The sequence below is a fragment of the Lytechinus variegatus genome, chromosome 4 (genome assembly GCF_018143015.1).
Source record: "Lytechinus variegatus isolate NC3 chromosome 4, Lvar_3.0, whole genome shotgun sequence".
NCBI lineage: Eukaryota > Metazoa > Echinodermata > Echinoidea > Temnopleuroida > Toxopneustidae > Lytechinus > Lytechinus variegatus.
Genome location: NC_054743.1, coordinates 59,984,943 through 60,000,708, shown reverse-complemented (window position 1 = coordinate 60,000,708; position 15,766 = coordinate 59,984,943). Strand labels below are relative to the sequence as shown.

Genomic DNA, 15,766 nt, shown 5'->3' with positions numbered 1-15,766 from the left:
AAAGGCAGATTTAAGATTAAAATGATCTATAAGTTTTCAAGAGGGAAGCGCCGAGATAGAAAAAAAGACCGCCCTTACTAAATTTTTTGAAAGACCCTTTTTTATTCAATTATTTATTTATTTATTCATTTATTTCTTTTTATTTTATTTTTTTTTTTGGGGGGGGGGGGGTTAGGGACGACCAAAAATTGGAGGCTAAGACTCTGTTTTTTTTTTTTGGGGGGGGGTCATCAACATTTCATTCAGCTTGACCCATCCCTCTTAAATATTCCTACTTAGGCTACTATAACAAGTTATTTATTTTTTTCATTTTTTTAATGAGAAAGAGTTTGCCTATTTTTTTAGAGGACCGCCAACTTAAGCAATTCATGCCATTGAAAAAATAGGCCAATGTACTCTCACGGCTTATATGATGACAGCTAGTTAGAAGAAATAATTTTTTTCCAAAGGTATCGTCGACTCGATCTCCCATTCTAAAATAGGCTCTCCCCAGGATCAAGTCTAAAAAGGATCACAAAATGCTGTCAGACGAACGTGAATCGTTTTAGTTGCAACATTTCTCTCAAATTTTAATTATGAGAAGAGTAATGGAATAATTCAAGTAGAATTTTCCTCTAAAACAAATACATTTGTTCAAGTGGTCTCGCTGTGTTTGGTCCGGTCTTGGACCTAACGTTAGATCTAGACCCATTTCCGCATTCAAAGTGTGATCGATGACGTCCAGATAGTTTTGTTTACAAATAAATCGTAAATCGTTAGCGGTGAAGGATCGATTGCCAATTGGTATTTATAAATTTCAATGATTCAAATCTATATAAAGTAAATTCAACATATCGTCATAATTTTTCTGACAAAACTTAACAAAAAATATCTAAAACTTCTAACAAACTTATTTTTATTTGAATTTGTTACTTTATTCATGAAATATACACCTTCCAAATCTTATAATGAAACAATGATCGTGTTATAAGTTCCCAGAAGAAACTTGGCAACGTCAAAGACCGTATATGGTATTTGACGTGCATTAGTCGTACTGGGTAGCAAAAGTAGAATTAAAAGACAACTAATGATGGGTTATTGATGCCGATCGGATATATTATTAAGCAAGACATTATATCTTTTGAGACGTTGAGAACACCAAATCGGAGTAGTGTTTTTCAAGATATTATGCCTGAAATGGTCGCTCTCTGCAAGTCCCAGGGGCCAGGCTCATTCGCGATTGCACTGAAAATGTCACTAATAAGAGTGGAACTTTCAGGATTTATGTGAATATCATCAAAATGATAAGGATTTTCGAAATTTGGAATGTGATTTCTCGTGAAATTTTGGAGATACCATATGACGATGGAAAGGAATAACCTTAAAAGGTAAGGCAAACCTCCAAAAATGTAGCTTTTTCACACATGTTGAATTGAAATCTTACAGTTGATCGTCGAGTAGTGTAAAAGTTGAAATAGCGTATCAGCTGGCTGGGCAGCGCGCGAGGATTTCGTGCGCGCGTACTTGAAAGGGCTTATTTTGTACATAGCCTATGGGAGTGAAACAGCCGTGGGTCGGGAGCCCAGGATCGTACGTGCAATTTGGCATACTCACCTGACAAGCGTGAAGTATGGTCAAAATAATTCTCCGAATAAATAGTTAAAACAGAAATCAAGCACTTATCACGATTATATGGATGATGGTCTAACGAGTGGCAGTTTTTCTGACATCTGGGCACAGACTGGAACCGGCAAAAAACGAAAAGTTCTCTCCTTCTACCCCCGTCTCGATCGGCCATTTTGTTACAATTCATAACAAAAATGGCCGATCGAGACGGGGGTAGAACATGTAGAAGGAGAGAACTTTTCGTTTTTTTGAGGTTCCAGTGCATGTAAAAATGCAGCATTTATCACCTTAATTACACAACATTATGAAATATCTCATTAGAAACCATGGTTTTAGACAGCATTTCACCCTTACATCACAATTCACAATTATATGCAATATTAAGAGTCAAGAAAAGCCAAATTCTGTCAAAATTTCAAATTACAGCCTTTATTACCTCCATGATCAATATGTGATGTATTTAGTTAGAAATCATGTGTAAGACAATATTTTTACTCGTACATCACAGTTATATGCATTTTGAGAAGAAAACAAGTGTACAAATAATTTGCCATTGCTTGCCATTTAATTCCATACGAGGCATCAAAACACGTACTACTAGGCAATATGCTTAAATAACATAATAGGTAATGATGGCAGAGGTAAAATTGGCATAGGTAAAAATGGCAGAGGTAATAATGGCAGAGGTAAAAATGGCAGAGGTATAAATGGCAGAGGTAAAAATGGCAGAGGTAAAAATGGCAGAGGTAAAAATGGCAGAGGTAACAATGGCAGAGGTAAAAGTGGCAGAGGTTTTTTTTTTTACCTTAGCCATTTTTACCTTTGCCACTTTTACCTCTGCCATTATTACCTCTGCCATTTTTACCTCTGCCTTTTTTACCTGGCACCATCCTTTCATGCCCCTTACGTGTAACAACCAAAATTAGCCACATTACCTAATATGCTAGCTTCCTTAAGTCTGAAAATACATATGACATGTATATGTTTATATCCATACTATGGTTGTATCCGCAACCATGGTGTATCTGTGCACGCTTTCTTGATAAACGCTTGCCCGCCCAACCTTCCAACCTTATGCAGGCCAAAGAGTTACCTTCAGATTTCCTGTGCTCCTAATTTCCAACATAAAATCAATATCTCTCCCAACCTCCCAACCAATGCTGACATAATTCTTCCCAACCTCCCAACCATAATTTTCTGTCTCACAGGAGTATCATAAATCGTGATACACAAAATTTCCTAAACATTTTCCATGCTCCTAACTTGCATCATAAAGCTCAAGGACTCAATGTTTCTCCCAACCTCACAACCATGCTCACATGATTCTGCCGGCCAGCCTCGGGTCTCACGGGCCTAATCACTAGTGGCAGGCCCTAGATATTCATTCGAGCCAACCCATTGCTATTTTTTTTTATTTTGATATGGCTGATTGACAAAGTGTATGCATATGATTGTCCATCTAACACTGATTCTATATTTGGTAATTACTGAACTTCCTTTTCCCTAATTGGGAAGAAATATCACCAATTTTGGAGTACATTTTGACTGGCGGAAGGATTACGGCTATTTTGCTGTTTGAGTTGATGAATCTGCTCCCCCCCCCCCCCCGACGGTGTCTTCAAACACGCCAATTTATTTTTAAAATGAGCCGGTCGAGGGACCCTTTTCTGGTCAGATATGGATTGCCAGATATAAATCCTATCCACTGGTAGTAAACATTTGACCCCCGAATTTCATCCTTATTTTTCATGAATTTTTTAAAGTGCCAATTTAACACATGAGTCTATGGGGAATGAATTAGGCCTGTGAGACCTATAGGTAACCTTGACCATAGCCTATTACATGGGGAATTCCTTAGTGGATGAAATACCTGCCCAACTCTTCAGTAGCAGATTGTTTTTCTAGTAGACATGTTTCAATCATCAAGAGGTCCAAAAACTGAACTTCATGGCTATACAAGGCTACATAGGGGGTACTACAGGTACAATGTAACAAGTTGTTATTAGTAACTAACTCTGTGTTTGTGTACCTAGGCTAGGCTGTGTAGGCTGTGCGTGTGTTGTGCACTGGGTTGCTTGCATGTTGTCGTGTGTTTTCGTATACCGACGAGCGCTGCTGTAAATCGTGTATTGCACCCATCACGAGATAAAGTACACATTAGATAGGCCTTGCATCAATTGCGCTTGTGAAATTGGTTCATGGGGAAGGGAATGAGAAGAGAAAACTTTAGAATTTGGCTGAAGAGTGATGGATTCAAGAGGGAGGGGGGGGGGGAGAAAAGCATAGTTAGTAGGCCTATGTGGGGGGGGGGGGGCTGAGAATGAGTTCTACTGCTATCTTGTTCAACTTTTACTGACTTCTAGCCAGACTAGCCCCCATCCATTTAGAATACAAGCCATCTAACCCCCTGCCTCTTTCTCTTACACCCTGGCTTAATTGGGCCCTTGTCATAGGAAGATGTGAATGTATAGTATGCTTGTATGTTGATTCTCATTTCTTTTTATTGTTATCTAATTAAACTCATGTGAATCTGGTATTTATATTGTGGGCAGATCTTGAATCCAGATATGCACACTATTCATATCTACAATTTGCATTATAGGATTTGGGCCCTAACATTGCATCCATTGTTGAGCTACATATAGGCATGTAGGATGTATGTAAATCCATAGAGCACTAGACATTAGAAGTAACATTAGAAATGGTCATTACATAACACATCTGTATATTTCATGCATTTCTTTGTGATAAAGTGAGTGTAGAGATGTTAAAGAAAAGCCAGGAAGGTAAATTAAAAATAAACCTTCATGTGCCATACATTACAGGTCTCACGGGCCTAATCACTAGTGGCAGGCCCTAGATATTCATTCGAGCCAAATGATTGCTATTTTTTATTTTGATATGGCTGTATGCATATGATTGTCCATCTAACACTGATTCTATATTTGGTAATTACTGAACTTCCTTTTCCCTAATTGGGAAGAAATATCACCAATTTTGGACTATATTTTGACTGGCGGAAGGATTACGGCTATTTTGCTGTTTGAGTTGATGAATCTGCTCCCCCCCCCCCCCGACGGTGTCTTCAAACACGCCAATTTATTTTTAAAATGAGCCGGTCGAGGGACCCTTTTCTGGTCAGATATGGATTGCCAGATATAAATCCTATCCACTGGTAGTAAACATTCGACCCCCGAATTTCATCCTTATTTTTTATGAATTTTTTAAAGTGCCAATTTAACACATGAGTCTATGGGGAATGAATTAGGCCTGTGAGACCCTCGTTATTTTGCTGATATAAAATACTTAGTTTTGTTGTACTTGTAGAAAAATATCATATATTGTATACGCTCAATTTATATCGTCTGTATAAGTTCATTGTATTTATTTCGACCGTTTTACTCTTTTCTGTTGAAAAAGAAATAAATTGAAATTGAATTGAAATATCACCTAAAAATGTTCAAACGATTCTGTATTCCTCGTGCACACTTGGCTTTCCATACATCATAAATATGTATGAGTAATTGTGAATATCGTTCGTTCTTTGGATAGGGGATAGAAGTCATCGCTTACAGGCAAACATGCGGATGAAAATCTATTCAGGAATTCAAGACGCAGAAATCTTGAATCTCATTATCTTGAAATGTATTACCAACCATGTAACGCATTTATATATAAGTACATCACCTATGGATTATTACTGAATGTGCAATCTATTACATTGCATCTATTTTTACTAACTGCTACGACAAATATCTTTAATTTGGTTGGGATTGCTGAGTGCCCTCTGCGGCAGCATGCCTTAAACTAATGAGTAAGGAAAATAACGAGCCTAGGTAGCCCTAGGTTCCACAGCTTAATAGTCTGTGAGGAATTTCTCTTGAGGGAACAGGTAGCCCTTGGAGTGATCCATCTTACTTTGATGGGATGCACCATGATTGGCCATCTTCCCGTTCATCCCTCAAAAAGTCATAGAAAGAAAGATCAAACATCTAAGCAATATGTCTCACATTGCCAGACAAATAATAAACTTACAAGTAATTATCAGAATTTCTTTTAAGTTGTAAGTTATTGTTCTATCATCATTATTTTACAGCTAAACAATATCTTGATATGCATGCCTTCTAACTTTTTCTAAACTTGGAATTTGTTAACCCTTCACGTGCTGATGATGCAATCTTGCACATTCCTACAATTAAATTCAACACAGATCGTAATAGCAAGTTTTCATCGGCAATATTTTTTATTTTTTTTTCTAGGCTATTTTAACAATTAACTTTTTTTTCAGGGGGAACTTCCCCTTTAATATTATAATAGGGGACGAGGAATACGTAGAAAAGACAAAGTGACTACATTAACTATATACTATTAATCATTGGTAATAATTGATATGCTTATTGTTTCTAAAATGATGACAATTAATAATGTATGCTGCTCTATCATTTTTTTCTCTCTTTTTTTTCAATATTAGGCCCTACTTGTATTCATTATCTGTGATATGTTATACAGAATCATTAAAAAATGAAATAAAAACTAGAAAAAGTATGAAGGACCCCCCCCCCCCCCTCATGATACGAGGAGCTGGTCACAATGATTAACATTGACATTATTTCCCATATTTCACACAATTATGAACACATAATACAAAAACAATATAACATCCGAAGAATTAATTATTAACATCGTATGAAATGAGCATGCCATCATTCATCCAAGTTAAATAATACAGCGATTGAAATCAATGACAATTCAAAATAGGGTGAAATATGAGGGAATCTGCTCTGTTAGGTCTGCGCATGATCTAAAAGAAATATTAAATCTTAATTTGTAATTGATAAAATGAAACTAACAAAGAAATTCCAATGTATTACAACTGTAGAGTGGAAGCCCTACATGGAAAAGAAGAAAAAAAAAGTATCATTCTTGACAGGAAAAAAATGGCATATATAGGGCCTATTGGAAGTTTTGCCTTACTGTTCATTTTTCTTCATCCATCTATTTATCTATTTATCTATCTATCTGTCTGTCTGTCTGTCGATCTGTCTGTCTGTCTGTCTGTCTGTCTGTCTAACCTAGCTGATCAATTTTTTTGTCTCGTTCATTCTTTCCTTTCATTCTTTTATCTATTTATCTATCTATCTCTATCTATATTTATTTATTTATTAGTACATTCAAATATCGTTTGATTTCTCTCTGTCTTTATGAAATCTATTATGGTGTATTTTGTCTATGATAACATGAAATTAAGGGAGTGAGAGTGGGGGAGAGAGAGAAATTTGAGGATCCTTATTTACCCACGTGACGTGAAATGTGTCACGTGATAATGATAAACAACAGCTTACGCAATGTGCTGTTTTCGCCTATTCTGACTGCGACAACTACAATTTTGTGACATCAAAATGCCGATTTCAAGCAATGCTAGACTACTTGGGAAGACTTTGCGGCCTCTACTGGCAACAAAGTTAATTCAACCGGTTCCTGCGTCAGCTTCGTATCATAAAAATGTGAGTACATCTTTTTGTGGCGACCAGAAAAATATGAGAAGATAACGAGAATGAGATTGAGAAGGCTGCCTTACAGTGCAGAGCCGAGTGAGAGCGCGGAGCCGAGTTTGTGTAAGGTTGCATTTGGTAAAACCAGACGGCCGTTTCCGGTCAACTGTGTACAGTTGCAGCAAACCATGGCATGGTTTCCATGAGAAAGAGCCTTAACACAATACAATGGAAAAGGTTTATGTCTGAATTACCTTTATTTTTCCTCCAAATAATAACCGTTTCTTACATAATAATTCTCCATTCCCGCCCAGGCTTTGCCTTTGCCTAGTGTCCTGTGCGAGAGCCGAGACTGCAAAAAAGTGCAATGTGTAAATAATCACATCACCAACTTACACATATTGCGAAGTAACCTCGCACAACGAACGTGTTTACGTGATGGATTTTAGAGTTTATAACATCACTTCACAACACGAATAATGTTAGCGGAAACTCATGTCATTTCTGCTGAAAAGCTTCCATTATCAAATTTTGAATATTTTTTTTATAAAGCTCATGAAAAAAAAGAGCAAAATCGCTTACCTTGGCCTGGAAAGTGGCCTTTTGGGAAATCATTTAAAGCGACAACAAATTGAAAAAAAAAAATTAAAAATTTTATGTTCCTTAAGCCTGTGTATAGCTTTGGTAAAGGGTCAATAATGTGATTGATAATCGAATATCATCTAATATGACAGTCTTACTGAAGCGTAGAGACCGTTAGATATTTTTCCAACTGCACTTCTCTGAGAAAATTTCAAATATTCAAATCTTGGATATATAGCGCCCTCTGTCGGCAATGCTTGTTTTAAATTTTAAAAATGGGCATTCAAGCACTTATCTTATAAATTTAGAGATTAGATATCCAAAAGTTACAAAGAAAGTTTCAACCCATTCCATGATTTGGAATAGGATTTAATTGAAAGACAAAAACACACAGATATTGTAATTTGATCGGGTGACCCGATCAAGTTAAATTTCCATGTAAAATCGCAAAATTTATCCTGTAAAACACATTTCCATTTCATATCCTCCACATCATAACTGTTATAGGGCATATCCATTCATATTAGCTAGCAATGAATTGGAATAGTGATAGGTGCATTTTGGTGGATTTACCAAAACTATACACAAGCTTTAAAACAAAACAAGCAGTACAAGCCTTAGACAGCTGGCAGCCGTCTGTTTCGAGGAGTTTTTTAACATTATTTTTTTTTTAATTTCTCCTCGTACACAGACGGCTCGCTATCGTGCAGCAACCATTAGGGGACTTGCAATGCAAAATTTTTGTCTTAAATGAATAAAATTTTGAAAATGAACGTGACCAAAATGCAAATTAATATTCCCTCTTGGCATTAAGTGCCAAAAAACAGAGAAAAATCAAGTTAAAAGGAACAAAAACAGTGACTTACCTCGGCTGTCGCGCAAATTCACTTCCCCGTTTTATCCGATCTTAAGTACATAAACATATGGCCATTGAGTCCCCTGTACAGATCGCGCTAGAACTTTGGTCTCTATATTTGGTGAGTGAAGCCAACGGAGTTCAGCTGAACAACCAACATAACAGAGACCGAAGCTTTTGGTCTATACAAGCGTATGCTAGTTTGTCAATAGCAATCGAGATAATAATTGCCCTGTTCCCCAGCGTGTACGGATTATGCAAATTAGCTTTAATGTAGAATATAACGGTACTTCCTACTAATCTCTTGGAACACCTTTGCACACTCTCATTATGGAACAATAGCTATGCACGCGTTGGAATGCATTTGGGCTTTTGACGCTCCGCCTAAGCATCATATCTGCGAAAATATTTATCAGGTTTACCTAGGTTTTGTCTCATTGGTGCAGAGAATTGAGCAGATCAGAATCCCACGTTTAGATCAACGACTCAGATTCTATGCAAGTAGATATCTCCAACCAATTTTAGGAGGACCACCAGCCATAAACTGATTTTACAGCCGATTCTTTGTCGCGCTAGCAAAATATCTCTTTCCAATAAGTTCTATGATTTTATCATGCTTGTTCATTGTCTCGATACATGCACTTCAATCGCAAGCTTCGGCACATGAATCGACGGCTGACAACGGATATTTTTTCTCAAGCCTTTTCCTATCTGATTTCTTGGTATGAAGAGCTATTTGCAGTGGGATTAGGTTTGGTCAAAACAGTTGATAAATTCTATGAAGTTTCCTACCTTTTCATTCCTATTTTTCTTTCATAAATCCAATTCTTATCGTTTCTATGTATGGACACTTCATATACTCTCCCTCGTGTACGCAATACTGGGTAATCTAATAATGCGTGCAAGGTGGTCACTTTCAAAAGAGGTGTTGGATATGTGGTTAACACCAAAATGCGTTGGCTGAATTACGTGCTACTGTAGGAAGTGAACAGTGGTTTCCTATTTCACGGCAATTCCTGCTAATGCTATTCTTGTTTTGTTAAATTCAATATCTCTGTATTCCCTATTAGAATCATTTTGGCACTTTAATCAGGGTCATGATGGTCACTTGTTGCCAGGGTTACCATTTCTGAAATCAATTTTCAACTACAGTGCACCAACAAAATTATGCCCAACGAAAAGTTAGATTGGGTATGTGTGGGAAGGGGGGGGGTAAGGTAAAATTGCTAACTAATTAATGCAAGGCTACTCTCAAAAGTATCTGGTACTTGTTTGTCAATCGCACAGTGCAAGAAATGTGCGCAAGTATCATGAAGCCCTTGTATCTGTTTTGGTCAAACTGATCTCATCTCCTATTTATCTTTGTATTCTTAGGTGATAGATCACTATGAGAACCCAAGGAATGTTGGAGCAATGGACAAGAATGACAAGAATGTTGGCACAGGGTTGGTTGGTGCGCCAGCTTGTGGAGACGTCATGAAACTACAGGTAAGCTTTGATTTTAATAGAAAGCCATTCCTGTTGATTCATGTGACTGACTTTTTTTTTAAATCAAAATATAAGGTTAAGTAACATTAATGAAAAAAATATGGTTCAACTGTTAATGACAACATCCAGAGATGCCAAGTTCAAAGATGGCCGATGCCTGAGATTTAAAGCAGGGAATTGGGACTCCATGTGAGATCATAAGGCATTATGAATATGAAGAAAGCCTACTGTGATACCTGCATGAGAAAGAGATATGAGACTTAGTACATGTGCATGTTTGAACAACAATGATATTTTTTACCATTCCAGGGGGTAGGCACATTTTATTGTAGATAAACGGGGGATGATACATGAATGGGATGGCAAAAAACCAAGGAGGTAGGGAGCTCTTTAATGGGGAAAAAAAAGAAGAAGTGGAAAGAATGAGAGAATAATAAGGGAGTTTGTTTCTTCACTTGGCAAAGTACCAGCGTATCACCGTGTAAATTTATATAACCCTGTAATGAAAAAGTTCCCCCCCCCCCCAGAAAAAAGGAGATAATGTAATGAGAAGAAAGGGAGACAGAAGTATTAAAGGAATATCAACAATTAATTTTGCAAAGCATTTTTCATTCATTTATTCAGGTTTTTTGTTATATTGATTTAGAATTTAGAAAGTACTTTTCTTTATCTTCAGTGCTCACAAGCCACAAATGACTTTGCATTATCAGCACTGACTTTAAATCGGCAACACCGTGCCAATTTGAGGAACAAAGGCAGATTACTCTCCATACCTTGTCAAAGTTGTGTACTCACTTGCTCTTAATAATCTTTTAGAAAGAAAAAGATATCGTAATCTCTCTCAATCTTCTTGCTTTCTTTTTTTTTACTCTTTCTCTCCCACTCCCCTCCACCCTCTCCTTCCCCTCACTTCCACTCCCTTCATTCCCCCCATGCTTTTTCCCTCAATTTCTCTCTTTTACAGATCAAAGTTGATGACGATGGAAAGATAGTAGATGCTAAGTTTAAGACATTTGGTTGTGGGTCAGCAATAGCATCAAGTTCATTAGCCACTGAATGGATCAAAGGAAGATCGGTAAATACTCTGTTCACATCCTACATGTAGATGAGAATTGCTCATGATAGATGATCATAGATCGAATGGCCCGTATTCTGAATTTGGGTGTAATTTAAACTCAGGTGCAGAGTTGTGGTTTAACTGTGGATCGCCAATAGGGACAAAGTTATAATTGAAAGTTTAATTTATCAGCTCATTTGACACTAAAGTCATTCAAAACTGACTGGGAAGAATTAGCGAAATAGTTATCTTTACATTAAAACATGATAAATAAACTAAGCAAAGATAGTGATTAACTATGGATAACCAATTGTTACAAATTTCTAAAAGTTCAAGTTCAAATTATCAGCTCATTAATCAGTAAATTCTGTCAATACTGAATGGGAATAAATAGTTCTCTTGATCATTAACCCTAAATCTCCCGGGGTATTTTGATTCTTGTCATTCCCGGGGGGGGGCCATTATGGCCCCCCCTTAAGATCTCGGCCGCCGATCGCGCGAGCGACGCAAAAATTTGCATGCTGGTAGTGTGCGATGTAATCTACAAGGCTGTATGGTAAAATTTTCCAAAATAATGAGATTTTATTTTATATGAATTAATTATGCTAATTTATGCATAAATCATACTTTTTGCTCTAATTCACTAAATAAAGCTCCTAGAATGCTAATTTTTGGTAAAAATTTTCTTTGTAGCATTCTTAACAATCGTAATTCAAAAAAACTTTGGTTTGGAAATAAATTTCTTATGTATTTTATTGTTTTATGAATTTCTTATGTATTTCTTTGTTTTTTACTTTTTGTTTTTTATTGTTTTTTCAATGGAAATTGTTCCAGACATAATTCTGATCATAAACAAGGCAAAATTAATTAAGTTTAATCAGTAAAAGTAGAAATAATGATACATTTATGAATTTTGGCTAAATACGCAATTTGCATTGGATTTGTACATGAAATCACGTTTATGAGCAATTTTGGGTCTGACATGCACTTGCATAATGTTGCGTAATGTTGTAACCGCGTACCCGGCGTCACAACTTTGGTCTCAAAATTTGCGCGAGACTTGAATGTAAAAAGTCAGTGAGCTGCGAGGTGAAAAAATTTCGCGCAGCAGATATATCGCGAAAATTGTTGAGGGGGGGGCCATTATGGCCATTATGGGCCCCCCCCCCCCCCCCGGGAGAATTAGGGTACATGATGAAAGAGCCAAGTATCAGATAGACACCATGTAATGTAAATCCAGCTTACCATATAAATGGAATTGAAAAGGAGTTATTAATGAAAGATTCATTTTGTTTTTGTTGTTTCTTTTAAGGTTGATGAGGCAAAGAATATCAAGAACACAGACATCGCCAAAGAGTTGAGTCTTCCTCCAGTCAAGTTACATTGTTCAAGTAAGTAGTCATACTTAATAACTTTTATTTTCAAGTAACATTGTAAAAAAGAAAAGCAAGCTCCATCACCTTAGCCAGGAGGCTCCTAGAGAGTAAAAATCATTCACTAAAATGTGCTTACTCTCCACGGAGCCAGGGACAGATTGCCATTGCACTTCACAAACCAAGTATTTTGGCAACAATAATGTTGCTCCAAAATACTTGTTTTCTTTAGGGTTTTGAGCCCAAACTTATGTAAATGGGGTACAATCTTGGGTTGCAACTTATGGCCAAAATCCGATCTTTTTTAAAGTTAAATTACACTTCATGAAAATATTAAAAGTACAGGAGCGTTTACTCATAGTCTGTTATTGTCGCCATCTTTGTTATCGTAGCCTAGATACAAAGATGCGTGTAGAGGGCGACAACATCATGAGCAGTGCCAATTTAGATTTAAAAAGTACTTGCATCGGCCGATAAATATCATGAATCGTAAAATAATTGCATCGGCTGATAAATATCATGAATCGATGTTTGTTAACAGAAAGGGCAATAAAGCCTGTACATAATGAACCAATTGATAATAGTTTTTAAAAACTTTTATTCTTTGTACACTGTATCGCTGGCAGAGGATGCTTTTACGGATTTTGAAATTTTTTTAATAGTATTCCTATTAAACATATTCTGCTGCTGTAATGACAACTTTTTACTTGTTTTGAAGAGGCAAAGCCTGTTCATAAATAACCAGTGGTATTGATAATTTAATTTTTGATAAAAACTTCTTTTCTCAATACACTGTGGTGCTGGCAGAGGATGCTTATTATGGATTTTGATTATCATGATTATATCATATTATTTTTACTACGACATGTTTATTTCCTGTGGCTCTTTACTAATTTGTATTCGTTTGGAAGGGTGTTAATTATGAACCGATCGATAATTTGATTTACCTCTTTATTTAATACACCATAGTGCTGACAGAGGATGCTTGTGGATATTTACTATTATATTATTAACATTCATATTGCACATAATATCCTGTAGCTTTAATGTTTTTTATAAGAAATTATATTTGCTAAGAAGATTCAACCCTGTTTATAATACACCTATTGATAACTTAATTTCAAATCTTATTTTCTTCCCACACTGTAGTGCTGGCAGAGGATGCTATCAAGGCGGCGCTCCAGGACTACAGGGTGAAGCAGGATCCCAAGGAAGAGAATGCTTAGAACCTATGTTTTTATATTATTAATAATCCTTCATTATATTTTGTGTATTTTATTTTTATGCAATGAAAACAGTCGACTTTTTCAGTTTGCAGTAAAACCAATAATAGCTGGCATTACCATAGATTAAAAAATGCACACGTTGGTGTAATAGAAAAAGAAAAACTTATATCATTTAAAATTTTTACAGGGAATTGACACAATTCCAATACAAGTTTCCCAAATTTTGGAAGGAATTCTAGCCACTTTTAAGTCAATAATGGTGTCAGTTTTTATAAGGAGGAAAAAATAACAACCCTAATAGCATCCTACATTTATGTGAACCGTAGTGGACAATTTTCTAGTAAATAATGGGAAATTATGGTACATGTAAATACTGATAAATGTTTGGTCCAAATCTGAGCAATACTACAGTACCAGATTATTCTGAGCATTGTCAGTATGAGTTCATACAAATTTCTTTTTGGGAGAACTCATTCATGCTATTATTATTTCTCTCTTTTTATGGAATGTTATGTATAAAAGTGATGCTCGGGTTTCTGAGTAATTTGAAAAAGAAAATAAATCAAAGCTGGATGCCTCATTTTCTGTTTCTTAGAAATCAAAAAGTGTGTTATACTATTTTTTACAACTGTAGACTTGAATAAGCATGTTATTGGCTAAGTGGTATTCTTGCTAGACAAATGTTAAGTGCAATGAAACATATTATCAGTGTAGACTTATAAGGTTAAGTACATGCTCTTTGGAAAAATTGTGACTCATTGGTAATGACTTATATCTAGACAGGCCTGTTGCAAAATTGTGGTGCATTTTCACATTCTGTTGGATCTTTTAGTGATATTAATAAAATTGGAAGCACTTTCCCTTTTTCAGATTATTATAGAATTGTTTGTTGTTACAAAAATGCAAAGTGGTTTCATGTTCAAGAAACATGAACATTGGTTGCCAAGGGAAATACATGTAGGCCTATAGTACAACACAATTGATACTTTCTTCGTTGGCTGAATGAATTTTAGCTGCAAACAAGGATGTTTGGTCATTTAACGTAACCTGGGTCAAACTGGAATATCCTGTTTTTTCATTAATTGTACAAGCACTCCCTTTGATGCACCTTTTCTTTATTTTCATATATTTTTCAGCAACTACTGCCCATTTTGTTTTGAGGACAGTCATATTTAAGACTTTTCGCATGTACTTCGGGGAAACTCTACAACGCACCAATTCCTTTGAAAATGCAAGTCGAATCACAGTGGAGATCTGAGAGGCTTTGTCGAAATTGGTGGAACGGGACAGTATCAGAATCTCTTGACTCTGGACAATGACATATTTGCAATTGTTCGTCCGATGCATATCTCCGGATGATCTGCTGTCCCAGTCCACCAACTTACGACAAAAGCCTCTCAGCTCTCCATTGTGATTTAAATTGTATTTTCAAAGGAATAGATCCATTGCAGTTTCCCCATAGTAAATGCGAAACCTACCTAATAGTAAAATAATGAATATCATTCAGAATTGAAATGCATGCATCATCTAACTCCACAAGGAGTGTTTCTTATAACCTGCATGTAGGATGGTGTGGTGGTCTCCAATTTTCAGTGAATTAGTGACCTATATGGATGGCTATCATAATACATTATGGCTTGCTTGTTTCTGCACAAACATTGTCGGGTTCAAACTCTGAGATTATTATTATTTGCTTCTGGGTGTTATCTCGATGTTCATCATGTATATAATAAAGTAAGAAGTATATTAACCAATGTGTGTAGATTAGTTTAATTTGAATGTAATTATGATTGGGATGTTGCCGAAACAGAAGGAATATTAGAGAGGGATATCGTTGAAAGGTTGAAAAGAGGAGAAAAAAAATCAAAAGTTACAATAGATTCAATTCAAACTCTAATTGCATAGTGATGAAAGATTACATATAAAGACTTTCATATCAGTTGCTTATTTGACTTTGTTTTGAATCTTTTGCAATGATTCATTGAATTTGTAACACCAGGCCCAGGTATAATCATTGAATGTGAGGTTTAAAAAAAAAGATACTTGGGAGATTCTGTTTAGAGAAAATGAAATGTGAAGAGGGCATG

The 15,766-nt window shown here is 36.1% G+C and overlaps 1 protein-coding gene and 1 non-coding gene across 2 annotated transcripts; both read left to right on the top strand.

Annotated features, from left to right (window-relative positions):
• The first annotated feature begins 5,402 nt into the window (after window positions 1–5,402).
• On the top strand, window positions 5,403–5,558 carry LOC121414558. The gene has a single exon (XR_005969869.1). It is a non-coding gene; the product is annotated as a U12 minor spliceosomal RNA (small nuclear RNA).
• A 1,379-nt stretch (window positions 5,559–6,937) lies between these two features.
• Window positions 6,938–13,949, top strand: LOC121414424 (iron-sulfur cluster assembly scaffold protein IscU-like). The gene is made up of 5 exons (XM_041607597.1): window positions 6,938–7,109; window positions 9,910–10,023; window positions 10,988–11,098; window positions 12,393–12,471; window positions 13,603–13,949. The coding sequence occupies exons 1-5, from the start codon at window positions 7,005–7,007 to the stop codon at window positions 13,677–13,679; spliced, it is 486 nt and encodes a 161-aa protein (XP_041463531.1). The 5' UTR covers window positions 6,938–7,004; the 3' UTR covers window positions 13,680–13,949.
• The last annotated feature ends 1,817 nt before the right edge of the window (window positions 13,950–15,766 follow it).

Coding starts and splice junctions, on each gene's coding strand:
- LOC121414424 (XM_041607597.1), top strand. CDS start 7,005: ATGCCGATTTCAAGCAATGCTAGACTACTTGGGAAGACTTTGCGGCCT. Junction 10,024..10,987: donor GAGACGTCATGAAACTACAG/GTAAGCTTTGAT, acceptor TCTCTTTTACAG/ATCAAAGTTGATGACGATGG. Junction 12,472..13,602: donor AGTCAAGTTACATTGTTCAA/GTAAGTAGTCAT, acceptor CCCACACTGTAG/TGCTGGCAGAGGATGCTATC.